A 27,682-nucleotide genomic window follows, 5' to 3' on the forward strand; every position below is an offset into this window, starting at 1 on the left:
GTCTTGTTTTTCCTTTCTGCCACCCCATTTTGCTTCAGATTGTAGGGAGCTTTCCACTCTCTTCTGATGCCCTCCTTAGCGCAAAAATCAGTGAAGTCCTTATCGACATATTCTCCACCATTATTTGAGTGCAAGAATTTTATTTTCTTACCCGTCAGATTCTGCACTAGAGCCTTGAACTCCTTGAATCGACAGAAAACCTCATCCTTGGTTTTCAGTAAATAGATCCAAGTTTTCCTCGAGTGGTCATCAATGAAAGTAAGGAAATACTCGGCACCGTTGAGAGCTTTGACAGACATAGGTCCGCAGATATCTGAGTGTATCAATCCTAGTACACTCTTGGCCTTGTGGTTGCTCCTAGGAAATGCCGCCTTGGCATACTTTCCTAGAGCGCATCCCCTACATACATCATCTCGTTTCGTACTCAGATCTGAAACTCCTGTTACAGTGCTCCTGAGAATTCTCAGAGCTCCATGGTGCAAGTGACCCATCCTTCTGTGCCATAGTTCGTTCAAGTCTTTGTCCCCATCATTGCCTATTAGTGCCATTGGAGATTCTAGTTGTAATCTGTACAACCGATTACTTTTGATTTCGATTTGCACTTTCTTTTTCCAACTCGGGTGTTTGACGTATACCTTTTCCTTGATGAAGTAGACGTCATAGCCCTTGCCTTGTAATTGTGATACGGAAAGTAAGTTCATCCCCAATCCTGGCACATGCAGCACATTTGTGGCATGGAACCGCTCTCTCGATTTTGTTTGAAAAACAATGGTACCCTTTCCTACTGGAGTACACTTTGCCTTGTTCCCCATGGTGATCTGAAATTTCATCTTCTCTTCTCGATATTCTGAGAAACACTCCTTGATTCCCGTCATATGCCACGAGGCTCCACTGTCTATATACCATACTTCTGATGATGCAACACTAGTCATGCACGCCACTTCTTCTTCCAACCTGGAAGCCAACATAGAGAAATTGAAATCTCTCTCTCTTGTGCAATCTTCTGAAAATTTGCGTGAGTCCCTTGAGGTGGATGCCTCTGCATCGTGGTCTCGACCCATAACTGATTTTCCCTTTCTGTCTCTGATTACTTGCTCTGATACCATGTGAAAATTCTATCACTGTAGCAACTGATTTACTTTTCCTACTTATTTCATCATAAGTTATTCATGAATTTACTTCAACAAACATTAAAATAAATATTACTACAGATATCAAATCGTAATACAGAAACAAAAATATGCACACATTGACACAGTTATTTTGGACTAATGTCCCCGGAAAAACCCAATGTGGGAAAACCGGTGCAGCAAGGGAGGATTTTTTTATTCAGCAAGTTTCTTGTACAACAGGGTGCCAAACTGGCTTACCCACAGATAGACAAATTTCCAACACTTTCCTAAACCCAGCATAGGCCCTACTGACCTCTGCTACAGCCTGAAACCCTCTGCGTCAGCCTGAAACCCTTTGCGTCAGCCTATTGAGGCTTTACGCAACCTCTTTGGGCTTCTGCGTCACTCCTACAGCCTCTGTGTGGATGACGCAAACCCTTCTGGCTCTGTGCAGTCTCTGCTGCCTTTGCGGGCTTCCTCTGGCTCTGCATCTGCCTCTTCTGCGCTGATCTTTCGTCTCTCTGTTCTGTACTTGCTGCCTCCTGACTGCTCTCCTGTAAGGGCTGAACTAATTTAAAGAACCATTTCTGCAACTATAAAGATTCACTGAACTGTAAACATTGTAAAGAGATTTTATAGAGCTATCTATCCTGAGCAGGGTATGAAACCTTAAAATTTTGTTCTAAATTTATACAAAACTTCATATAACTAATTGATTGATGAGAAGTACTTAATTGGTCTGCTGCGGATACCTGCTGCGGATGAAGATGTTTCAGAACTTCTCCAATTCGCTCCCGTTTACCAAAAGACCGAAACCACCCAGCCAAACTGAGTAGAATCTCGCTACTCAGTCCAGTAAGCTTCTCAGTTGAAGCAGACTGTTCCCCCGTGCCCAAAAACCTCAGAACAACCAGCTCTCCTTCTGTTGGTAACTCAAGTTTATAAAGTTCCGCCCTTCTTCAGTATCCCCTTTCGTTCTTTCTTCTTCTTCCCGATGCCCTCCCAAAACTGTTCTCTCTGGTTTATAAATTGTTTCTTGGCGGTGGCCGCCCTTCCACCAGCAACCCACCGCTTCACCTCCTTGTGACACCCTTCCATGTCACGCCATATATATTTCTTTTAAAAGGTATATTGTTTTTTGTTGATTTAATATTTTTTGTTTGATTTTAATATAAAGGTTTAGACTTATATTAAAATACTTTATCATTAATTTATTTTTATTATTTTATTAATTGATTAATATAATTTATTTAATGTTTATTTTATAGCTAGGTCGTTACATCTCCAGACCACTGGTTCAATTTCTCAGCAAATCTCGCTCCAGAAATTGAATTGACTGGTCTCTCTCAGTGTCTTCTCCAAGTGCCCCTCAAGCTGCATCTTATACTTTTTCTGTTGACATCTCAATGGCTGAGAGTAAGTCCCTTATCAACGACTAAGATTAGATCTGGCTTGATCCATGTCTTTTGGACCATTCTAACACAGATTCATATTAATACACATTAATATTTTATTTTCCCTAGGTTTAGACTTAGGTACTCCATTTAAAATATTAATTATTTTAATATCTCCTGATCTGTTTAGAATCTGCCCAAACCCTTTCTGGGTGTTGGAGATCTCATGTGCCCCAACCTCTCCACCAAATTTCGTGGCTAGAGCACATCCGATGCTACCCGAAATCAACAAATGCTGGTTAAAGGTCAAAGTCTGCAGTCAAACTCACACATGCAGATCTGCAGTCAAAGTCTCCCATGCAGATCTGTCGTCAAAGTAACACGTGCTGATCTACTTTCAACTTTCATGTTGTAAAACTGGTTGTGGTCGAACTCAGTCAACCTTCCTGTGGTCAAACTTTGTAAACCTACGGTCGAACTCGGTCAAACCCTGCAGTCAAAACTTGGTCAAGATGTGGTCAAACCCTCAGTCAATCTCCACGTGTGGCTGTCAAAGTGCTGGTCAAACTCAATCAATTCTTACACGTGTGGCCTGCAAGAGGGAGATAGAATGATGGAGAAAAGATGAAAATGAGCAAATTTGCCCTTAGCTGAATTTCTCCTCCACTATAAAAGATTGAACGAGCTTGCTTTGTTGATGAGTGTCTCCTCACATACTCGTTTATTTATATAGAGCTCTGATGTTGAGTGGAGTCCAATAAGAAGCCCCTCATCACAAGTAACCCCTTCACTTATTGAGCCTACATTACAACCCAACATTAGACTAAAATTGTTTATTCCATTAATGGGTGAAAAACGCTATTAAATAAACAAATCAAATCGGATCTATAAAAAATAGATCACTCCATCCCAGAGCAGGCAATGTGAGTAACATGGGCCAATCTCTCCGAGCCAAACACCAAGGCTAATGGGAGAAAGACTGCCCCGGGTCATTCACCCCTTGCCAAATCAGTGTGGCCCCATGGGTGAATGTATCATTCCCCCCTAGTCAAATCGGCATGATCCTGTGGGAGAATGTCTGCCCAATGCTGCAAGCTACATAAACATCAACACAAACAACCCCCTTTGCAAGGCACATAATGACTTGTGAAGATAGGCATTCCAATTCGGCAATCCCCACAAGCATGACTCATGTTAAATTCACCCATCAGCATGAGATTAGGACTGAACTTGCCCAACAGCAGATCAACAGTGGACTCAAACAGAAGAGCACCCTTCTCCTTCCAAAATATCAGTAGAAGATCTCCAAAAATTAACATCTTTTCTTTTAAGAGTATCAATTATGCTCAACTCCCATGCAAGCAAACTTAGGTGGTGGATTTAAGGTCTTCTTCTCTGGTATTGTTTAATATTCAGAGTCAGGTCTGGTTCTATCTTTCAACTGAAGAGATGTTTTGTATTCTAAAAACACCATGCTGATTTATGAGGTAACATGCTAGATGGTGAAGTAAGTCAACTAACAGGATTGTTCAAAATCTAGGAATAGTAGTTGCATGAACTTGTTACCCAGTTCAACCGTAAAGATGAGGCTAGACGTACAGTGGAAAGTGTTCTATTGTAAGCTAACTGAAGCAAATTTGAGCATAACGTTGAGTTAGCCTCAAATAGACATTTTTTTTCCAAAGGAACTCTGCAATCTATGAAGTTGAAAATTAGTTTATTGTATCCTGTCTTGAGAAAATGTACAACAAATAGTCTTGAGGTAACTTAACCTCAATTGTGCGCATTTTCTTTTTCCAATTGATGCCTTACATTTCCTAAGTTGCAGATTACTCCCTTTTGGTTGCATCTCAAGGAATATGACAAACTATTATGGTGTTCTTTGAAGCTTAAACTTTGAGAGAAGCAATAAGGAACTTGAAATAATTGTTAGCAGTGAGCAAACATAGAACTAGAAGTGATTTTTCAGAATGTGCAATATTAGTTCAACAGTGGTCTTGCGACCTCAGCAGATCAAATGATTTTGGGAGTGAAGAGATCAAAGATGCGTATAAATGACCTTTCGAGTCAGAACATTGGCAAAGAAGGATAGAGGAAATTGAAGGAATTGTTAGCTTTGATAATGTTCTAGTAGTAGGCACAGAAGTTATTTAGTAGTTTTCTTGAGACCTTGACAGATTAAATGATTCGTGAGTTATTCTTTTTAATTTTCCAAACGAAAAAGTGTGACTGGCAATAATGGTCAGCTTGTTTTCTTGGGTGCAGGAGCTGTTGAAGGGAAGCTTACCTCTGCCTCTTGGGATTTCATCCAAAATGTATCAGCAGGTAGTGTAAATACACTTGATGAAGTTGGATGTGAAACTATACTTTTAAATTTTTTCATGACTAGAGAAATTATAACAAATTGTTTGAACTGTTGCAGAGACAAATCCACTGCCAAGAGTTCTTTTGACTCATATTCCTCTTTACAGAGCAGAAAATACTCCTTGTGGTGCACATCGCTCCTCACCAATTATAAACCAGGTAATGTCTGAAGATTAAGATGGGTTATCTTTCATTTATTCCATTTTTAATTTTCATTCTGGTTGTTCTCAACTTTTGGATGGACTATGTTAAGATAGCTTGAATAGTTTCTAGGTTAAATTCCAAATTCATAATCATCTTGAGTGTTTCTTAAAATTTCTCTTCTTGTTGATTTTGTGGTTTGTGTTCTTGCTAGAATGGACTTCTTGTCATCAAGTTTCCATAGTTTTTCAATCTGGCATGTTGTCTATATGCATGATTATTGATTAGAGGAATAGTTTAAATGTTTGGCACCTTTTTTCTAATTCTCAGGCTCATCCATGTTAGCTAGGATCATAGCCAGCTAGTTGTACTCTTTCATAGTAGATGAAGTACTTTCACATATGATTTCGTAAGCTTGTTAGTTCTGATCTCCATGACTGTAGTGGTAATCAGTTTCAACGTGTTTTATTGTGGCCAGAGGATTTCAATTGGAGGCCCAGGCTTTGAAGGAATTATGTAAGTGATGTTATTAAATTGCTTTGATATTAATCCTTCTTACCTTGAATTCAATTTCTTATCTTCCTTAGTTTTCTTGATAAGCACAAACCTGTTCTTTGAATTGAACACATTGAAGAAATATTTTTATGCTTGTTCAAAACTTGATTAGACAGCAGCAAAATCTGTAAAAGTCCCTTCATGAATTAGAGATAGCATGACCAAAAGTAACTGCCATACTGTAAGAGTTATGCTACTTTCCAATCAGTGAACCTGAATTTTAGTTTTAAAGTAAATTTATGAACTGGTGACTGCATTTTCCCTCAATAGCACAGCATACTAGGTATTTTTTCCTATTTTCCTGCTGTGAAGAAAATCATAATAACGGGTTATCATAGTTTTTGTATAGATTTTTGTGATCGAAATATTTTGCCAGACATCTTTGAGCCTATCACCTTCATTGAACAAACATTAGATTTTCTTAATGAACGGCTTTGGTGTAATCTTTTTATTTTTTTTAATCTTTCTCATAATGTGCAGATTTGTGTTACTGAAAATAGAGGAGGTCCTGTTTCCTCCCGAACCTGCACTCAAGTGATAAAACCTTGAAACACAAGTATAATCCTAGGGAAACTTAGAAAGGTTGGCCTTTCCCCCCACCTCAACCCTTTTTCTCACTTTAGACTGGCGCTCCTTTGTCATGATATGGGGATTTCACTAAGAGAAAGTAAGAGAATCTTTTAACAATAAATGGATGGTGGGATGCCAAGAACAGCGCCAATCCAATGGGTGATGAAGGTAATGCGACCAACAAACAAGAGGGCTCGGAGAGTATATAGAGATACATAGTTAGGTTGGTACAAACATGCCCTCTCAAACCATATGAACTCTTTAATATGCAGAAATTAAAGAAGAGGCCCTTCCAAAGGTGCACCAGGCCAACAATTATAAATAAGGAGAAGAGGCCTTCATTTGTATCTTTTGTCATTTAACAATTTCAACCTTAGTTCTCTTGAGCTGCTTAGCCAAGACAACCGTGTTGTTTAGCACAAGGAATTTCTAAGCGGGAATTTCAACTCTTCCTTTGGTGAACTTTGAGTGTCACCCTAGGGGAGTAAGAAGGAGTCCATCTCAAGGCTTCTCTAGGAGCTACATTTCAGACTATTTCCTATTGGAGTGTGCTTCTCTTAGGGCACAGAAGGAGATTCGAAGGGGTTGAGAGGAGCTAACAAACAATAGAGTTTTGGTTGGAAAATTTGCAAAGATTTATCCATAGGGAGGATGAGTTTTTCCTTAGTGATTTGCAAGGCAGAGAGTGTTGCATTTTGGAGGATCAAATTTATCTATTTCAGGGTCTGCATAGGGGTTCTGGACAGTTACTACGCAGATATTTTGACAGGGAGATTTGGGGAGTTTGGGCTAAGGAGAAATAAGGAGGATTGGAGGAGTGATTTGCAGGGGTGAGGAGATTTTCCAGGAATTGATTGCCCTTCTACAAAAATATTTTTTGTTTAGGGCATTTTTCGAGCTAGTTAGAACATCCCTTGGGGTCACTGAGGCACGTTGGTTTCAACCCAAATCCTTTCGGTGTTTTTGTGGCTTTGGTAAGAGGAGGCTAGGATTAATTTTACAGAATGTTCTGAGCCCTTCTGAGGGCAGAATTCCTAGTTCCATTCAACAGCCAACAACATAAATTGTTGGAGGAGGGCACAGTTTACCCTAGGACCATTTCCGCCACTTGGGTTCGTGAGATTTTTCTGGGTCTTCCCAGATATCTAGTGGAGAGGCCACCATCAAAGTTTCAGCTCATTCCGGGCACTCTTCAGAGCAGTTCTTCCAGTTTCCTCCCAGCCGTAGCTAACAATTCTCCTTGGGCATGCGAAGTTCTTCATGGGGAATCTTTTTAGCCATAGCTTGCAGCAACAAGCCTAGGTTCCTTTGATCTCATTAATTGTACTCATTTACTAGGATTAATACAATGAGTCAAAGTTTTTGCTCATCTTTTTATGTTCAATTATGTATGGTTGTGCATTTCTGAATTTTGTAGCTATAGCTAGTTCATTACTTTTGTTATCTATGATATTTTTCCATTTGGAATATTACACTATCAATCATGCCAAACTTTTGTAATATCTTGATCACATATTTTCCTTGATCAAGATAGATTTCACTTGGCTTTTGCCATACCCTAATCCCAAGTAGTAGTGCATAAGCCCAAGATCCTTCATGTCAAATATGGCTATCAACCGCTTCTTGCATTTTTGAATACAATGCTCTACACTTGTAACAAGTAAGTCATCAACATATAATAGTATGATCATGGGTTCATTCTTGACTACTTTGATGTAGAGGTCTGGATCTGCAGAACTATTTACAAAGCCAAGTCTTAGAAGATATGCATCCATTCTTGCATACCAAGCTCTAGGGGCTTGCTTCAAGCCATGTAGATCTTTCTTTAATGACCTGTGATTCCCTATTATGGACTTTGAATCCTTGGGTCTGTTCAATGTAAACTTCTTCATCTATTGTTCTGTTTAGAAACGTTGTTTTAACATCCATCTGGTGAATGTTCCATCCCATGGTGGCAACCGGAGAGATTAATGATCTTATGGTTGTATATCTAGCTGTAGGGGCAGATGTTTCTTCATAATCGACTCCTTCGTTTTGGGAGAAGCCTCTTGCCACAAACCTTGCTTTTTATTTGTCAATGCTCCCATCAACTGCATGTTTAATTTTGTATATCCATTTGGAAGTGACAACAATTTTGTCACTTGGTCTAGGAACAGTTTCCTAGACATCATTTTTCATTATGGATAGATATTCTTCTTGCATAACTTTTCTCCATTCTTGATGTGTTGCTGATTCCTCATAAGTAGATGGTTCTACTTCAATGAGCTTAGTTATGTAAGCTGCATACCTTAAATATATTTTTGGTTTCTTGCTTTCTATGAAAGTTCCTCTTGTTGCTGCATGCCCTTCGACTTCTTGTAGGGTTGTTCTTAACCAAGCTGGCCTCTTACGAGTCTTTGGAAAGATGACTTGTTGCACTGGTTCACTTGGTCCTTCAACATCTTCATGATTAGTTGTAGGTTCTTTATTTTTGTTATATTCCAAGATATCTTCAAAGATTGGTACATATTCTCGATAGGAATATCCTTGGATTTCTTATATGCAATACTTTTGTCAAAGATAACATCTCAACTTACTTAAATTCTTCGCTCTTCCTTGATGTAGACTCTATAGGCTTTGGATGATGTACTGTAACCAACAAAGATGCCTCTGATACCCACAGTTTCCAATTTGTTCCTTTTGTCTTTGGGAATGTAAATGTATACGGGGCATCCAAATATTTGAAGACGGTCAACACTTGGATTCTTTCCTGAGAATGCTTCTTTTGGAGTCATGTCATCGAGGATTTTGTGAGGACTTTGATTTTGAATATATACTGTTGTCACTGCTGCTTCTCCCCATAAGAACTTAGGTAGGTCTTGATCATGAAGCATGGCTTTAATACATTCTTCAATTGATTGGTTCTTCCTTTCAACCACACCATTCTGTTGATGATTGTAGGGAACTATTAGCTCCCACTTAATTCTTGCTTCCTTATAAATAGCCATAAGATGTTTGGAAGTGTACTCTCCACCATTGTCGAATCTCAAGATTTTTGTCTTTCTTTTTGTCAAATTTTCCACTTCTGCCTTGAACTCTTGAAAATTTTCAAATACTTCATCTTTAGACTTGAGTAGTTATATCCATGATTTTCTTGAGCGATCATCAATGAATGTCACATAATATTGATGACCTCCAAGAGAATTTTCTGCCATGGGACCACAAACATCAAAATGAATAAGATCTAGGATTTCATTGGATCTAGTGTCACTATTTGTAAATGGTTTCTTTATATTCTTGCCAAAAGCATATCCCTTAAAGACTCCTTCATGCTCTTCTTTTAGTTCAGGGATGCCATTAACCATATGATTCAGAGATGGCAAAATCTTATAATGAAGATGACCAAATCTTTTGTGCCAAAGCTCACAAGGACTTATTTCTAAATGTACTAGAGCTTGATGAAGAGGTGTAAGAAGCCTATACAACCTCCCCTCATGAATCCCAATAGTTTTAGCATCTTCAATACTAGATCCTTTACCCCATACAATTACTTTGCCATTAACAAAAGCAACCCTATCACCTCTACCTTCTAAGCAAGAAATAGAAAGTACTTTTTTTCTTCAAACTTGGAACTAAGAGTACATTGTTGAGATGAATGCTGCCACTGGTTTCTAGCTCCAAGGAAGTACATCGAATTCCCTTGACATAATAGCTCTTCTTGTCTCCAAGTATAACTGAATGGGAAGAAATTCCTTTTGATATGGTTTGAAGTTGTTCACATTCCCTTGTCATATGTTTGGAGGCTCCACTATCAATTACCCAAATACTATCATCTTCAAAAGTACTTGTGAGTGCAAAAAATAAACTTGCATCCATGACCCTTTTAGATAGCTTGGAGATAAATTTCATGATGCCACTTTTGATGGAGAGAAAGAGACTCCTAAGAGTCTTAAGTTCTTTCATCATACAAATTGCCATTGAAGAGTGAGAGAGAGAATAAATGGCTGCTTCAAGAGTGTCTTCCAATAGGATAGGCAATAATGATGTGATCTTCAACCTTCCTTCCTTCACCTTAGCTTTGATACCTGTTGAGAAATCAAGGGGTTTGTAGATTAGGGTTGATTTCTCTTACGTGATAATTACTTGTGAGATTTGCTGGTGTTTAATTACTTTATTATATCTTTTTCATCAAGCAGTTACCAAAACCATAAAGTACATGAATATCATAAGAACAAAAAGGAACACAAGATATAGGCTCCAGGACATGTTAGCCTCACTCTCTTAAAAAATCAATAATAAATCCAATTATTAAATTAAATAAATAAAATCATGAGAGTTCTTCAAACTAAAGATTCTAGTTTGGATGAGAGATTCTGTCCAACTAGCTCAACTAAATTAGTGTGTAAGTTGAGAAATTGTCTCAACCAAGTGAGTCTAAGATAGATGCACTATCTTAAGCCCACTTACTCATGTATTTAAATGTATTATTAATTTTTTTGAATAAGAGAGAATTACATGAGTATGAGAGACCACATGATGGCTCTCTGCCTTTTCTGCCAGTTTAATGTTTGTGAGTTAATTATGACAGTAGAGAGTAATTTCTTGAGAAAAGAGAACTAGCAGTGAACTACTTTTGTACCAAATGCGTTAGACAATTCCAAAAATACTTATGATGCACACTGAATGTAAATCAGACCTTATAACAGAGACAACAGTCCAAAAAGATTCCAGATTTTGTCAAATATAAATTGCCAAATTTATTTAATCAACCCCATAATGTCTAAGGCAATTTGTGAATAAATTTTAGAGTATTTTTATTACTGTTATGAGGTGATTAATTTGCCGAATTAGACAGTGAACAATGGGGTTAGAGATGGCAAACCAGCGAGGCTGAAGTCCAACACACTTGTCCACGATTTTTCCAAGGGCTGGACCACCTGCAAGTATGCAACTTCAGCTAGAAATTTTTGCAACACTTCAAAGATTAACCTAGAAAAATATCAACTGTGACTGAGATGAAGGAAATATGGGTTAAGGGAAGGAAAGCAGCTAAGGAGAGAGGCTTCAGAAAGTCAGCATTGAGATAGATGGGTCAAAGAGACCCTACAGCGAGCAGGAAAGAGGATAAACAGGGCTGCGTTAAAGAGGTGAGGGGGATTTCAGGGCAACACAGCCCAAAGAGGGACTGCGCTAAGCCAAACAGAGGCTGCTACATGCAGCAGAAAAGGGAAAAGAGGCAGCGGAATGGGAGAAGGATATGCGGCAGGGCTGCTGGAGAGGACCTGAGAGAGTTTGGGGCTGTTCGTGGCCCTAAAGTTTTTTTTAAACACAAACCCTCGCCCAATATTTAAACTTCACTTCCAAATTTGTGTATTTTGCCACAAAATCGATCTCAGAAATTTATGAAATCTCAGATCTGAAACTTTCACTGAATGATCTTGTCGTTTTATCCCTGCAAACAAAATTTGAGACAAGATCTTGCCCTCTAGTGCTTAGATTTGTCTCAAAACTCCAATTTTCCTTTGAAGAATTTCAGATCTACACTTGCACAAAATAAAAATAAAACCCTAGATCCTGAACATATACAAAAATAAAAAAAAACCCCAGAACCCAGATGTTAGAAATTAAGAATTATTTCAGATCTATACAATTAAAATAAAAATCTATCAGATCTGAGGAGTATGAGTCCAACTCTGCTGCTAGATTTGTAGATATAAGCTCTTCCTAGCCAGATCTATCAATTAACTCAATATATGAAAGATAAATAATTTTTAAATGAGGCACTAGCCAAGAAACTCTACAAGAGAAACTTTGTTAGATAGATCCCGAGGTTTCAATCAGGGAGGCTCTTCAGATTTTATGCTTTGTGAGTTGTCTGGTCCAACTAAGGACTTCCCTTAACGCCAAAGTTTTCGAATACAAATGATTTCTGCACACATTAGATCAAGTTGTTAGATCGATAGAGATATAAAATAACAATATAATCTTAAAGAATTAAAGATACCTATCAATTAAAGTGCTATCTTATATCTCATAACCTAAACAAGATACCTGTGCAATAGATTATTTCCAAAGGTTAAAAATCAACAACTTATAAGACTAGCAATTGTCCCAAAAGGTACAAAGAGAGGCCGATAGAATTATTAAATTGGAATTGTTGAATTTTTCTAGAAGAGTTAATTGGTTTGTGGAAAACCTTGTTTTCTTGGACTGGATCGTTGTACAATTACTTTTAGGAACACAATGAATGTCTTATTTCATTTTAGAGTAAGTTAATTACCCAAAATCAAGAAACCTCTATAGATGGCCAAGCATATACGAAGAATACATCTCATTCATATGCAATACCAAATCCATCTTTTCTTTTCTTTGAGTAAAATTTCAAAAGCATGAACACATGCCATTTCATATGCACAATAAACCCAACTTCTGAAATTTCAATGCTTGGATGCATCCCATTCATATGCTACAGTAAACCCATATTTTCCTTAAATTTCAATCCATAAACACATCCATTCATGAGCCATAACAAAACCACAAAAAAAAACCTAGCCCTGCAATGCCAGAGCATTATCCCCATTCAAAAGCAAAGAAGTAGCAAATATAAATGCCAGTGTTCCACAGTCTTGACTGCGCAAACCAATCATTTCCATCTGGAAAATCAAGAAAATAAAGACAATGACCAGTTAAGGAGATGATAGTGACCCTTTTTCTGGCCTTCTTCGGCCGCCTTTCACCTGGGAGGCTTCATGCTCGCACACATAAAGAAGAATGTTGACTTCAAAAGCTGCAACGTTGTCCTACGGCTGAACAAAATTGGACAACCTAGTCCTGGAAATAGGATCTGCCTAAGATTTCCCTAGTGGCAAGCTGATCAGAGTTTTTGCATAACAGGGCCAGGTACTTTATGCGCCTTCTACTTTATAACCCATATACAATTTGCACCCCACCCCTAAACCCTGGGAAACCTTGTTTTACACACACTTAGGTCATTTTTTTCCTGAGAATATACACACCAGTTTCTTCATATGCATACTCCGGATGCAAATCCTCATGGGGTACTTTCTCCACAGTGAAATAATTAGGACAAATCTGCCAAAAAAGTTGATGGGCTTCTGGAGATCGTATCTGATAACCTAATAGAATGACAGTATTCACTCTAAAAGGGCATTCATGGTGGAAATCAAAGGATCCACAGTATTCTCCAAATAAACAACATCCGTGACAACAATGAAATCAAATGGAGGCTTCAGTACCTGAATCTGCTTCTCGTTGTTCCAGTAGAGCTGAGAAATCTTCACTCTTCCAATGCCGGATCCCGGTTTTCCAGACAAGGCGAGGGAGGTCGCCGCTGTGTTTTTCTTCACGTTACGTTTGAGGAAGGGCAGAATGGGGGCGATGTCGGTCAAGACCACGTCGAGGCCGAGCAGGCCCGGGCCCATTCCAGTGACGTTGCAGCAAGTCCCGAGTTCGATTCCGCGTTAACGGGCATAGTGCCATTTTCTCCGCAGTCTCCTGGCTATTCAATGGGACGATCTTCTTCTGACCATAAGTAGGAATCCATATCTCATCATGCATTGAATTAGTTGTTGAAACGCTCTTGCAAGTATGAGATAGAAGGTTCATCTTAACAACGTGTACCTGTTTATCAAATAAAAGAACGCAACGCCTGAATGCGAAGCGAAGGTAATAGGCAAACGAACGCTAGCGAGTTTGCCTACGGTTTTCCATGAAGTGACTACATACGATGAATCTTTTTGCAGATTTATCGTTGCCATTTGGGAAAAATTAATAAAAAATAATTGGATTTCAATCTGGTAATTGGATATACGAAATCTGCTAATCTTATGAAAAAGCAGTAAAAATATCTTGCCATGCCACAGAGCGCACAACACAACTGGAAAAAACAGTCACACTTCAAATCAACGGTTGAAAGTGTCTCACCTGATCGAACGAAGCAGAGTAAAAGTGTTGACGATTGTTGATGCATAGGAAGGCCTATCGGCCTAAATATTATTCAGCAGAACATTAAGAACAATATTACCATATGCAACAGAAGAGGAACACCACCATCAATGAAAACCATAATGATTTTGCATTATTATTATTCCAAAAAAATTACAAGTGAGCTTCAAGAGCTAGTACACGATCCAAAGATCTGATGATTTGAGAGGTAAATGGCTTCTTATTTATAGATATATTTTCCAAATGGTTAGTTGGCTTGATCTCTGTCAAAGAAATCTCGACCGTTGATAAAGATTTGATTATCTTTTAATCTCCACCGTCGAAATATTTATTTTTTGAAGAATTTTCAAATTTCTCTTTTAATTCATTTTTAATTAACTCAAAGTTAATTATTTTGAGCTAATTTCCTTGGAAAATTGATTTTGACTTAACCACCAAGGCCCAAGGGTCCAAAATTTCTTGAAATTTTCAATATTCCCTTGATAGGAAGATCTCCAAAAATTAGTTTCTCTAGAGCCCACGATTTTTTTTTTTTTTTTTTTGGAGAATTTATTTTTCCTAAGACTTAAATTTGACTCGAATTAATTAAATTTTTGACTTGGGATTTATTTTTAGTTTATTTTTGCCAAAAAATTTAATTAATTGACACTTGAGGGGATTAATAATTTTTTTCAATCCTCTAATATTTTAGCATCATGGATAAAATATTATTTACATAAGATAATTACGTTTAATCCATGAAGGGGGAACACTTGTTCATTATAGATCCTCAATTATTTAGCCAATTCTGTGACTCAAATATGATCTAGTAGACCAGATGATCTGTAATAAAATAATTTAGCCAATTAACTAAAATTATTCCCAAATCACTTTACAAAAGGCTCGACTAGAACACGAGGACTTACCTAAGATCTTGACGATAAAATCCACCCTAGCTTTGTGATGAGGTTGGAGGGAAAAACTTTGCCGATCATTTTGTCTAAAAACATAGATGAATCAGTGAGATGAAAAACCTCCTAGGATAGAAATCGTCACCAAAACAATATGCTTACCTAAGTTGTTACATACATAATGGTCTTATTAATATCATTTATATTATAAACATGTAGAATGAGTTTACAACTTTAATATACTGAAGACTGATGATGAATCCTGGATGATCCAAACACTCGAACATGATGGAAACTCTTTGCAAAAAAGTGTGTCGCTATAGGGCAGTTGACATGGAGTGGTCAACAGTCCAAAAGAATTCCAGTTTCCAAGGTCCTTTATCAAGGAAAAAAATCAAATTTTTAACAAAAATTGAGCTTGTGGACCAAGGTGATTAAATCAAAAATGTTTTTTTGTGAAAAAAAGGTCAAAATAATATTTTTGGCTCAGGAAAAAAGCAAATTATTATGGAATTCGAATTTCTTCATGAAGATCAAGGGACAAGATTTATTTTTGGCATGGATCAAGCACCAAGTAGTTTTTATTATGCAAGATTAAGTAAAAGTTGTGCAACTTATTGGACCTAGCTGTTTTTCACTTGGAGGGGGATCTAGATCTCTCTATTTTCTATAGAAGGAAGCTATTTGCTCTTCATTTGACACTGAAAATTTTGTAACAAAGCTCTGAGTCAAGCTCCACTGTTGTAATATTTTTTTGGAAATATTAAAGAAGTCTTTGGGGTTTATTCATGGTGGTGTTCCTCTTTTGTTTCTTGTGGTAATATTTTTCTGAATCGTGTTCTTAATGCTCTACTGAAATTAAATTTTTATAAGTTATTATTTCATTAGCCAGTTGTTGTATTAACTATTTGCACATGGATCTTGCATTAGTTATTGGGCTTAGAGAAACATTTTAAGTTAATTGATCTAGCTGGTATTTCTAAATCTTGAGATTTATTATGTTATCTAGTCTCTAGTGATCTAATAACTTGATTTTAAGTATGTAGAGAATTTTATGGTATTCAAGTCTTGGGCGTGAAAGTCTTTGGTTGGACCAGCCAACTCCTAAGACAAGAAATTTTAAGAGCCCATTGTGTTAAACTTCAAGAATTATCTAATGATTTGTTTTGCAGAGATTTGGCCATTGCTCACAATAAAAAAATATTATTTCTCTTATCTATTTGAATTTCTTTGTGCTCCAATTGATAGATCTGCTAATTAGAGCTATTAATCACTCGACAAGGGAATGGAGCTAGACTTATGTTCCTCTTGAACTAGTCCATTGTTAATATTGTAGATCAATTTTGTAAATAATTTTTATCTAACCCTTGTAAATTTTTTTTTTCATTTTTTTTGTATATAGCATTTGAGGTTTGTTTAATTATTGCATATCCGAAGAGAAGAATTAAAATTGGTTTGGGCATTTCTCTAAAAATTTTTTGCAGGTGGTTCTGATCCATTGTTCCCTGAAGTATTCTAATTGTAAAGGGACCAATTTTGTAAGCTTGAAGAGAGAATTGCATCTAAAATTCCTAGTCATTGTAATCTCTCTTTAAGTTTTGAGGAGTACTTCCTTCTTGTCTTGAAGGGCCTCCTTCCCATGTAATTCTAATAATAAAAGATAATTTTTTCTCTTGGGGAGGTTGGGACTTGGATCCCTTGGAATTCTCCATCTCTTTATTTCAAAAGGAGAACTAACATACTAACTCACTTTTTCTTACTAATTTTCTCTTCTGCATTTACATTCTAACTCCGTTTGCATTGCATAGTTTAATCTTTTTGTTGCTTTTCATCGTTTTAAAATCACAATTAGCAATCTCTGTCTTTTAGTTAATTGTGATGATATCATTAAATTTTACTTGCTCCTATTCTCTATATCTCGTAAGTGAAGAACACTCTACTAAATGCTATAACTAAAGATTTTTCATATTGTTATCGTTATCGTTTTTTCATTAAGAGATCTTAAGTTTGCTTCATTAAGTTGCTATATTGGAAATCTTGTAGCCTTGTGATCTAAGTTGATTTCTCAAAAAATCTTGGTTATAAGTGGTTTACATCTTTGTATTGAAGCATATTGTCATTATCTCATCTCTTTGAAACTATCTAACTTGGTCATCATTTTGCATTTGCATCCTAGTTTAGATTGCATCCTTAAAATTTACTTCCAAGCCTAAGCTTGGTTGAAAGAAAATTAGGACCACCTTTTTTTTGTAGCTTGCAAAAGATAGACCCTATTTAGTAGTCAACACATTGTCATTGCAATCGTCAGAGCCATAGTCAATGCAACGCTGGAGGCATCGAGTCGTTAGATTTCGAGGGGAGGTATCGTTAACCAAGCCATATCTTGCTTCCCCTTGCTTTCTCTCCACAACTTACTCTAGAAACTAGCCTCAAAATAGCTAGGAAGAACGATTCATCTAGAATAGGCATCTTAATTAAAATTAACCAAGATTTTGCATTTCACATTAGCTTAGATCTTGCATTCATTCCTTGTTGATCATTGGTGACTGGAATTGTGGGCTAAATTTATAATATTCAAGTTTATATTGTATCTGGACATCATTGATGACTTGTTTGCTCCTTGTTATTTTACTAACATTCAGGGAGCTCCGCATGATTATCCTTATGAAGATGGTGAAGCCATAGATGAATTTCCTCCTTTTCGAGGTAACAATGCTTTTAGTACCGAGACTCACCTTTAGAATTTCAACCTCTGTGTGAACACGTGTCTCCCATATTCTAGCATGAAGATGTAAAGATGAAGATTATTGTTCTCACCTTTTTTGGAGATGCTTTGGATTGGTTTAATGAGTTTCTTGATAACACTTTTGATTCTTTACTATCAATCATTGATGCCTTTGAAGAATAATATGGAGATAAGAGAAAGGTCAAAGCAAAAGCTGAAGTAAAGGAAACTAAAGAAGTTGAAAATGATCTCATCAAGGAATTAACTCAAATGGTTAAAGATATGAACTGAATCAATATTAAAATTGGCAACTAGGGCCAAACTCCATGTGGGTCATCTTATTAATGGAAGTTGATATTTTTCTTGGATCCCTCTCATCGAGAGGTGTAGGATTGATCCAATTTCGATAAGTATTCATGGAGATATGAATTTATTTGTGTTATGGGACAATTCGGCAAGGTCGGCCAACAACCAAATAAACCCCACTTGTGCTCAATGTTTTAGTATAAATAGAGGTGGCCTTCAAGTCATTTCAACACACTTGGGATCTCTTCCTCTCTACTTGTCTTTGGGTTTTAGTAGGAGGAGAGATCCTAAGGGATAACGCTGCCTAATCCAGAGGGCAGAAGTTGGAATTGTCGGGAAAAGCCATAACTGTTGGAACTATCAGGAATAGCCAGAATTGCCAGAACTGCCGGGAAAAGCCGGAATTGTCGGAACGGGAAAAGCCAGAACTACTAGGAAAAGCTGGAACTGCCGGGAAAAGCCGGAATTGCCGGAAACTCCTGGAACTGCCGGAACTGTCGGGAAAAGCTGGGACTGTCGGGAATAGATGGAATTGCCAGAACCGCCGAAACTACCAGGAACTGCCGGAACGGGAAAAGCCGAAACTGCCGGTAAAAGCTGAAACTGCCGGAATTGTCGGGAACTGCCGGGAAAAGCTGCCAGGAATAGCCGAAATTACCGAAACTGTCGGAACTGCTGGGAATAGTCGGAATTGCCGGAATAGTCGGAACTATCTGAACCGCCGGGAATAGCCGGAACTGCCGGGAACAGCCGGAACTGCCAGAACAACTGGGAGAGCTGACGCAGAGGGCAGAAGCCGTAACTGCCGAACTAGATGCAACAACAAGCATGCAAAGGACAACAAGCATGCTAGGGACAACAAGCAAGCTAGGGACAAGAAGCAAGCAAGATGCAGCCAGCACATAGGTCAGTATGGCAACATGGTGCAACAATGGCACATAATGCAATACAGTGATGGGTACAGTCATGATTAATGAAGCATGATGAGATGCAACATAGTGATAATGGGTGCAGCATGGTGTAGCACGGTGAGGTGCAACATGATGACGAAATGCAACACAACGATAGGTGAAGGAGTCACCTTGGAGAATCAGTTGAAGCAGTATGTCTTGAACTGATCTCATGTATCATCTTCGTAGAGGTGATCTATGCTCTTATCTAGATAAGTCAAAGTGTTGAGTTTTGTTGTAAACATACTATCTCTCTCTCTCTCTGCTGAACTATTGAAGAACATATAAGAAGAATTGATCAAGGGTTTTCCCACATTGGGGTTTGTCCCTGGCTAGCGCCACATCTTGTGTCCTCTTGTCTTGGCTTGTCTTCTGTGATTTATGTTTATGTTCTATTCGCAGTTTACTTTAATGCTGATGTGATTGCTAATCTGGAAAAGGTATTGAGCTAACTGTGAAAATTGAAATAAATTGCTCTAAGCATAGAACATACCTAAAATTAACATGGTATCAGAGTTGAGGTGAAGACAATGCCCAAGCAAGAGTGAAAGAGCAATCACTGAAGATAGTTGGGAAAGGACAAAAGGATCAGTGGATTCCTCATCCCTCTTCAAATTCATCGAGGGTGAAGTCGAAGCAGAGACTATTATCAGAATAGCGCAACAAAAGTTTTTGATGGCTTACCTAAAGATCACTTCATTGGGAAGTCCGGATCTAAGGGTGGAAGGAAAGGCAGATGCCTTGGTTGCAATGAATTCGGCCATTATGCGAAGGAGTCTCCGAATGGCAGAGACACATCTCTTGATGAAGATAACAATCATTCCAGGGACATCTTCAATGATCAAAGGAATGACAGGTAATGTAGGTCATCAAGGAAATGGCCGACTCTTCAAAGAAAGCAAGGAACCCCAGGTTTGAAGAATCAAATGTTGTTTCTGATAAGATAAAGAAGCGTTATCTTGTATTGGCCCTCTCCTTCAGATTCTTTGGCTTATTGATTGTTGTGCTTCAAGGCACTTCATCGGATAGAAGGGTGCACTCTCTAATTTGGTAGAGATGGAAACAATCGTGGGATTATACTTGGAGCCGATGCCACCTATCTCGGAAAGGGTGTAGGGAATGTTTCCCCTCAATTGAATGAGGGTAATTCGATTCATTTACAGAATCTCTTTTATGTACCTGATCGCAAGAAGAACCTGGTGTCCATTTCAGCAATGGAAGTCAAAGGTTACGAGGTGGCACTCATCGATGGAAAGATACGTGTTTGAAAATAGAATTTTCATAGATGTTTTTGAGTTCAGGGTTGTATCAAGTTGCAGGAAGTCCACTGGGGACCATGTCCATTGACATAGCACCAGAGGTCTGTGAGTTAGATGGTGATAGGGATGCCTGAGTTCAAAAAGAGCATGAAAGTACATGTCTGAGATGTACTGAAGGAAACTCTTACAAGGGGACCATTCCCCTCATGTAGCAAGTCCACAGGTTTGGAACAACCCGAGGGGTTTGAGATTGATGATTAGGAATCTCACGTATGTAGGTGGAAGAAAGCCCTCTATGGCTTGAAGCAAAACTCCCCGTGCGTAGTATGAGAGGATTGATAATTGTCAGATGAAGCTGAGATTCACTAAGAGTGAAGCCGATCCAAACCATTGTTTGAAGGTTGTGGATGATAGACCTCTCATACCAGCATCTTATGAGGATGACCTATTTGTGACAGGTGCAGACCCTCTCATTTGCAGAAGTAAGAGGGAGTTGGATCCCGGATGTGGAATGATAAACTACAAGCCCGTGACTACCTCGAGGATCTTAACTTTCAGAAGTTATATGGTAGTGATGTCGGACCAAATTTGGGAAATGCCTCTAAGTTTCATAAACTCATTCGTGTTGATGTTCTTGGTGAACTTCTGTCTGGATATATGTTTTGCAGTTAGCATGGTGAGCTCATTTTTGGTTGAGCCTCACTAGATTGGTGCCAAGAATCTTCTGAGATATCTTCGGGGCACAATCTCTCATGGATTGAGATACACTGTCGGAAATATGAAACTGGATGATTATTCGAATGCTGACTGGGCAGGCAGTGTGGAGGATCAATAGAGCACCTCTCAGTGCTGGTTCTCTTTCGATTCTGCTTCGATATCATGGATGAGAAGGAAGCAGAAGTCGGTTGCTATAAGCACCACCGAGACATAGCTACGAGTATGATCTCGTGTGAAGCTGCATGGTTGCAGAAGCTCTTAAGTGCGCTGTTTTTACACATGATGAATACCACTGTGATTTTCTGTGACAACCAAAGGGGGGATTCAATTATTGAGGAATCCCGTATTCGATGATTTCTCCATCAGATAGACATCAGATATTGCCTTATTTGGGATATGGTAAGTCGATGAGCGAGGAGGCTCCATCGCATTGAGGCTGATGTACAAGTTGCATGCATTTTTTCAAAGCCTCGGGGAAAGGTCAAATCTGTGACTTTCCCGAACGACTTGGAGTCGTTGAGAGACCTTCTTATAAGGGTCCTACTTGTTGCATGCATTGAGCTCTGGGAGCTCTGGGGGGCTTGGGGTACTTACTGGAGCAACATACGACCACAGGGCAACTCACCCTCCCCTGATGGTGTGCTATGTACAAGATGGCAGGTTCAACCTTCCCCTGTGATACCCCGTGGCGACTGTGGAACATGATGATTAGTTCTCCTGTGGGCCGAGATGATTAGTTCTCCCATGGCAACTGTGGAACAGGATGATTAGTTCTCCTGTGGGCCGGGATGATTAGTTCTCCCGTGGCGACTGTGGAACAGGATGATTAGTTCTCCTGTGGGCCGGGATGATTGGTTCTCCCATGGCAACTATGGAACAAGATGATTAGTTCTCCTGTGGGCCGGGATGTTTAGTTCTCCTGTGGCAACTGTGGAACATGATGATTAGTTCTCCTGTGGGCCAGGATGATTAGTTCTCCCGTGGCATCTATGGAACAGGATGATTAGTTCTCCTATGGGTCGGGATGATTAGTTCTCCCGTGGCAACTGTGGAATAGGATGATTAGTTCTCCTATGAATCGGGATGATTAGTTCTCCCGTGGCAACTCTGGAACAGGATGGTTAGTTCTCCTGTGGGCTGGGATGATTAGTTCTCTCGTGGAAACTGTGAAACAGGATGATTAGTTCTCTTGTGGGCCAGGATGATTAGTTCTCCTGTGGCGACTGTGGGGCAGGATGATTCGTTCTCTTGTGGACAGGATGATTAGTTCTCCTGTCGAGGCATCCTACCCATGTAGTCTGGGACTCATGGGAAGTACCTCTCATTTGATCAATGAGTAGGGAAATGGGGTTAGGGACCATAGTAGTACTATCGATGGATGCATTGATGTATCTACCGTACTCCCTATGCTAGGATGACCTCCATTGATCTGGGATCAATGAAACTGATCTGGGATCAATGTGAGTGTTTTGAGACACTCTCTTGTGACATTGATCTAGGATAAATAAAACTGACTTCGGGCCAGTAAGAGTGATGTGACACACTCTTCAAATGAAACTGACTTCGGGTCAGTTGAGAATGGTATGAGACGTTCTCTATCAATTCTTCTTCTTCATGGTTCAGCAAAGCAGAGCAGTGCAGGGCACTGATGGTAGAGATAGTACAGTCGGACATATGGATCAGCGGATGGAGTTCTCCCTAGTTGAGAGGGAGTGTTAAAGTTGGCAACTAGGGCCAAACGCCATGTGGGTCATCTTATTAATGCAAGTTGATATTTTTCTTGGATCCATCTCTTCGATAGGTGTAGGATTGTTCTAAAGATCATCTGATTCCGATAAGTATTCATGGAGATATGAATTTATTTGTGTTATGGGACAATTCGTCAAGGTCGGCCAACAACCAAATAAACCGCACTTGTGCTCAACGGTTTAGTATAAATAGAGGTGGCCTTCAAGTCATTTCAACACACTTGGGATCTCTTCCTCTCTACTTGTCTTGGGGTTTTAGTAGGAGGAGAGATCCTAAGGGATAATGCTGCCCTAATCCAGAGGGCAGAAGCCGAAACTGTTGGGAAAAGCCGGAACTGTTAGGAATAGCTGGAACTGCCGGGAACTGTTGAAACTGCTGGGAAAAGCCGGAACTGCCAGGAAAAGCTGGAACTGCCAGGAAAAGCCGGAACTGTCGGGAAAAGTCAGAACTGTCGGAATTACTCGGAATTGCCGGGAAAATCTGGAATTGCCAGAACTGCCGGAGTTACTGGGACAAGTCGGAACTGTCGAGAATAACCGGAATTGCCGGAACTGTCGGGAACTGCCGGAACTGCTGGGAAAAGCTGGAACTGCCGGAACGAGAAAAGCTGAAATTGCCAGGAACTTTCCCAGAACTGCTGGAACGGGAAAAGTCGAAATTGCCGGGAACTGCCGGGAAAAGCCGGAACTGCTAGAACTATTGGGAACTGTTGGAATTGTTGGGAAAAGCCGGAATTGCCAGGAATAGCCGGAATTGCCGGAACTATCAGGAATAGCCGGAATTGCCGGAACTGTTAGAACTGCTGGGATTAGCCGGAACTGCCGGGAACAACCGGAACTGTCGGGGAAGTTGACGCAGAGGGCAGAAGCCGGAACTGCGGGAACTGCCGAACTAGCATGGAACAACAAGCATGCAAAGGACAACAAGCAAGTTAGGGACAACAAGCAAGCAAGATGTAGCCAGCACATAGGTCAGTATGGCAACATGGTGCAACAGTGGCACATAATGCAGTACAGTGATGGGTACAGTCATTATTAATGAAGCATGATCGGATGCAACATAGTGATGATGGGTGCAACATGGTGCAACATGATGACGAAATGCAGCATAGCGATAGGTGAAGGAGTCACCTTGGAGAATCAATTGAAGCAGCATGTCTTCAACTGATCTCATGTATCATCTTCTTAGAGATGATCTATGTTTTTATCTAGATAAGTCAAAGTGTTGACTTCTGTTGTAAACGTACTATATCTCTCTCTCTTTGCTGAACTATTGAAGAACATATAAGAAGAATTGATCAAGGGTTTCCCCACATTGGGGTTTGTCCCTGGCTAGCGCCACATCTTGTGTCCTCTTGTCTTGGCTTGTCTTCTGCGATTTATGTTTATGTTCTATCTGCAGTTTACTTTAATGTTGATGTGATTGCTAATCTGGAAAAGATATTGAGCTAACTGTGAAAATTGAAATAAATTGCTCTAAGCATAGAACATACCTAAAATGAACAATCAAGCACATGTAATCAAGAATATGGAGGTTAACTGGGCTCAACTCATTAAGAGCATGGAACTTAATCAAACAAAATTAATCGTAGATCATGCTAAAGAAATGAGTTCCATGGAAGATAATCAGGTCACTCTTCAAAATAGGTTATTGGCTATAGAAGAAAAACATGCTAAGGAAATAGAAACCATGATGACTACCATGCAAAATCATTTGATTACCATAGAGGAAAATCATGTCAAGAAAATGAGTGTTATTCAAGTAAATCATAACAAAATAATAAAGGACATGGAAGTTGGTTAGATATCCCTTCATAATAGATTGTTGGCCATGGAGGAAAAACAAGTGCGATTAATAAAAACTATGGAATCAAGTCATGTAAAGGAAATCAATGCCATAGAGGATAACTATTGAAATCAAATTGCCACCTTGCAAATTTTTTTGGAAGAAATGTAAAGTTTGCAAGTACAAAAGTTCCAACTCGGGTCAGATAATAAGCCGCAAGGGAATAGGGAACTTTCAACAGATCATGGGCCTTCCCATTCGCTAAAGCAATATCATGAAAATGTCACTTGTCTGGTTAGAAAAGAAACTGAGGAAAATCAAGATCACAGTCTGAATGCTTGCAATATTTATCCATCATCCTTGATAGAGCAAATGCAAAATGAAGAAAGACATGTCATCAAAGTCTTGAATACTTCAAATTTTCAATCTGAGCATTTCCAAGCTTAGGCAAAAAATTATACATTGGTTGCATCATGATCAATATCGCAACCTACCAGAAAGAAAAAGAATAAAAGACAGAAAATAGATATAAAGGGTAAATCTTTAATGATAAACAATGTCAAGCTTTCGCATGGAAAAAATCAAAAAAGAAAAGGAAGGAAGTTTGATGCATCTGATGGCTGGGAGCAACTTGAAATTCAGATAAGTCAGAGTCTTGAGATGATCATAATTGGACATGGCACATCAAACAAACAACCCATTGATCTGCTTGAAAGTCGACAGATGTTCAAGGTGGACTTCATTGAACACATCTGATGCCATTGGGCATCCTCTGTATCGTATTCCTAACCCTACTCTCTGTCATTTCAGTTCAACATTTTTTTTCCATAGATTAATTTTGATTTCCGTCTTTAGATTAGATTTACATTTCATGTTAGTAACTTAGTAGAATAGTTGTTGGTTATAGAGCTTCTATTTCATGTACTTAATGTTATATGATGATTTTTTGGATTATATTTGGATGGATGCTACTTATATGAACTTGTGTGTTGCTTAGGTGCAAATTCATGATTCTCATATTCCTTTAGTAAAATAGGTCGCCAAGTAGAGCCAGATGTTGACCACTCTGTGTCAACTACGCTATAGCAGTAGACATTTTTACAAAAGAACGCCATCATGTTCGAGCAGTCAGATATCTAGGATTCATCATCATCATTCATTAGTCTATTAGAGTTGTAAACCCAAATTCTGCAAGTTTATTGTAGATGCTGTTAGTAATGACCACTTAATTATGTAACAAAACCTAGGTAAGACTTTGATTTTGGCAAAGAATTTATTCCTAGGAAGTTGTTTTAACCTCACCGAATTATGCTTGTTTCTAAACACAGATAATCAACATAGTTTTTCTTTCATGTTAAACCCCAAAGGTAGGGTGAAATTTATTGACAAGGTCTTAGGTGAGTCCTAGAGTTATATTGAGTCTTTAGTAAAAGTGTGTTTGGGAATAATTTAAGCACATTTCGCTAAATTATTTTATTCCAAACACACTTGGTCTATACTAGATCATATTGTGTCACAAAATTGGGAAAATTATTAAGGGTCTATGTGTAAAGGTGTTTTCCCCTTTCAAGGGTTGAATTAATTGTAATATCTTGATGTAAAAATATTTTGGTGCATGGTCCCTCATATTTAGACACCATGGCTAAAATATTTAAGGGTGGAAAGAATTATTAATACCTTTTAGTGTCAATTAATTTTTCTGGCTATATTTTAATTTAAAATCCTAAGCCAGAAAATTAATTAATTTTGAGTAAAAAAAAAATTATTTTTATTTTTATTTTTTCTAGCAAAAAAAAACAAAAATATTAGCCAAAAAATGGTCAAAAAATTCAAATTGAGAGAAAATAAAATTTTCTCAAAGTGGAAAAACGAATTTTGGAGATAGTGGTCATTTCTAGGGAAGAATTAAATTGACAAACCTAATTCCAAGGCGAAAAAATCAGAAGAAATTCTTTGGAACCAGAAATTAATTTTTTTTTCAAGAAAACTATATTTTCTGGGTCTTGTTAATTGAAGAAAATTCGTGGGTCCAAAATAAGTCCAATTTCCAAGGTCCTTTATCAAGGAAAAGATCAAAGTTTTATCAAAAAATGAGCTTATGGACCAAGTTGATTAAGTCAAAAATGATATTTTGAGGAAAAAAGGTCAAAATAATATTTTTTGGACTAGGAAAGAGGGGAATTATTATGGAATTCTAATTTCTTCATCAAGATCAAGGGACAAGATTTATTTTTGGCATGGATCAAGCGCCAAGTAGTTGTTATTATCCAGGAGCAAGTGAAAAATGTGCAACTTATTAGACCTAAACATTTTCCACTTGGAGGGGGATCTAGATCTCTCTATTTTCTAAATAAGGAAGCTATTTGCTCCACATTTGACACTGAAATTTTTTTGATGAAGCTCTGAGTCAAGCTCCGCCGCTGTAATATTTTTCTGGAAATAATAAAGAAGTCTTTGGGGTTTATTCATGTTGGTGTTCTTTTTTTGCTTCTTGTGGTAATATTTTTCTGAATTGTGTTCTTAATGCTCTACTGAAATGAAATATTTATAAGTTATTATTTCATTAGCCAGTTGTTGGATTAACTATTTGCACAGGTATCTTGCATTAGTTATTGGGCTTAGAGAAGCATTTTAAGTTCATTGATCTAGCAGGTATCTCTAGATGTTGAGATTTATTGTGTTATCTAGTCTCTAGTAATCTAATAAATTGATTTTAAATGTGCAGAGAATTTTATGGTACTCTGATCTTGGGCGTGAGGGGAATTCTTCGGTTGGACGAGCCAACTCCCAAGGCAATAAAGCTTAAGAGCCCATTGTGTTAAACTTCAAGACTTATCTAACGATTTGTTTTGCAGAGATTTGGCCATTGCTCACGATAAAAAATTATTATTTCTCTTATCTATTTGAATTTCTTTGTGCTCCAATTGATAGATCTGCTAATTAGAGCTATTAATCGGTAGACAAGGGAATGGAGCTGTACTCATGTTCCTCTTGATCTAGTCCATTGATAATATTGTAGATCAATTTTGTAAATAATTTTTACCTAACCCTCGTAATTTTTTTTTTCATTTTTTTGTATATAACATTTGGTGTTTGTTTAATTCTTGTAGATTTGAAGAGGAGGATTAAAATTGGTTTGGGGATTTCTCTAATAAATTTTTTCAGGTGGATCTGATCCATTGTTGCCTGAAGTATTCTAATTGTAAAGGGATCAATTTTGT

General features: G+C 38.3%; 1 protein-coding gene and 1 pseudogene across 1 annotated transcript in view; one reads left to right on the top strand and one right to left on the bottom strand.

The window, feature by feature from the left end:
* LOC149168081 (uncharacterized) overlaps positions 1-27,682 on the top strand; it is a 182,046-nt gene that overhangs the window by 75,710 nt on the left and 78,654 nt on the right. Inside the window, exons 3-5 of the mRNA XM_089428096.1 lie at positions 4,772-4,831; positions 4,929-5,029; positions 5,490-5,527. Coding sequence (XP_089284222.1) covers positions 4,772-4,831; positions 4,929-5,029; positions 5,490-5,527 — 199 coding nt within the window. The remainder of the gene's footprint in view (positions 1-4,771; positions 4,832-4,928; positions 5,030-5,489; positions 5,528-27,682) is intronic.
* Positions 13,100-13,590, bottom strand: LOC149168082 (uncharacterized; annotated as a pseudogene).

The sequence above is a fragment of the Pinus tabuliformis genome, chromosome 4_2, assembly GCF_031772625.1.
Source record: "Pinus tabuliformis cultivar Carrire ecotype Pingquan chromosome 4_2, CPIR1, whole genome shotgun sequence".
Classification (NCBI taxonomy): domain Eukaryota; kingdom Viridiplantae; phylum Streptophyta; class Pinopsida; order Pinales; family Pinaceae; genus Pinus; species Pinus tabuliformis.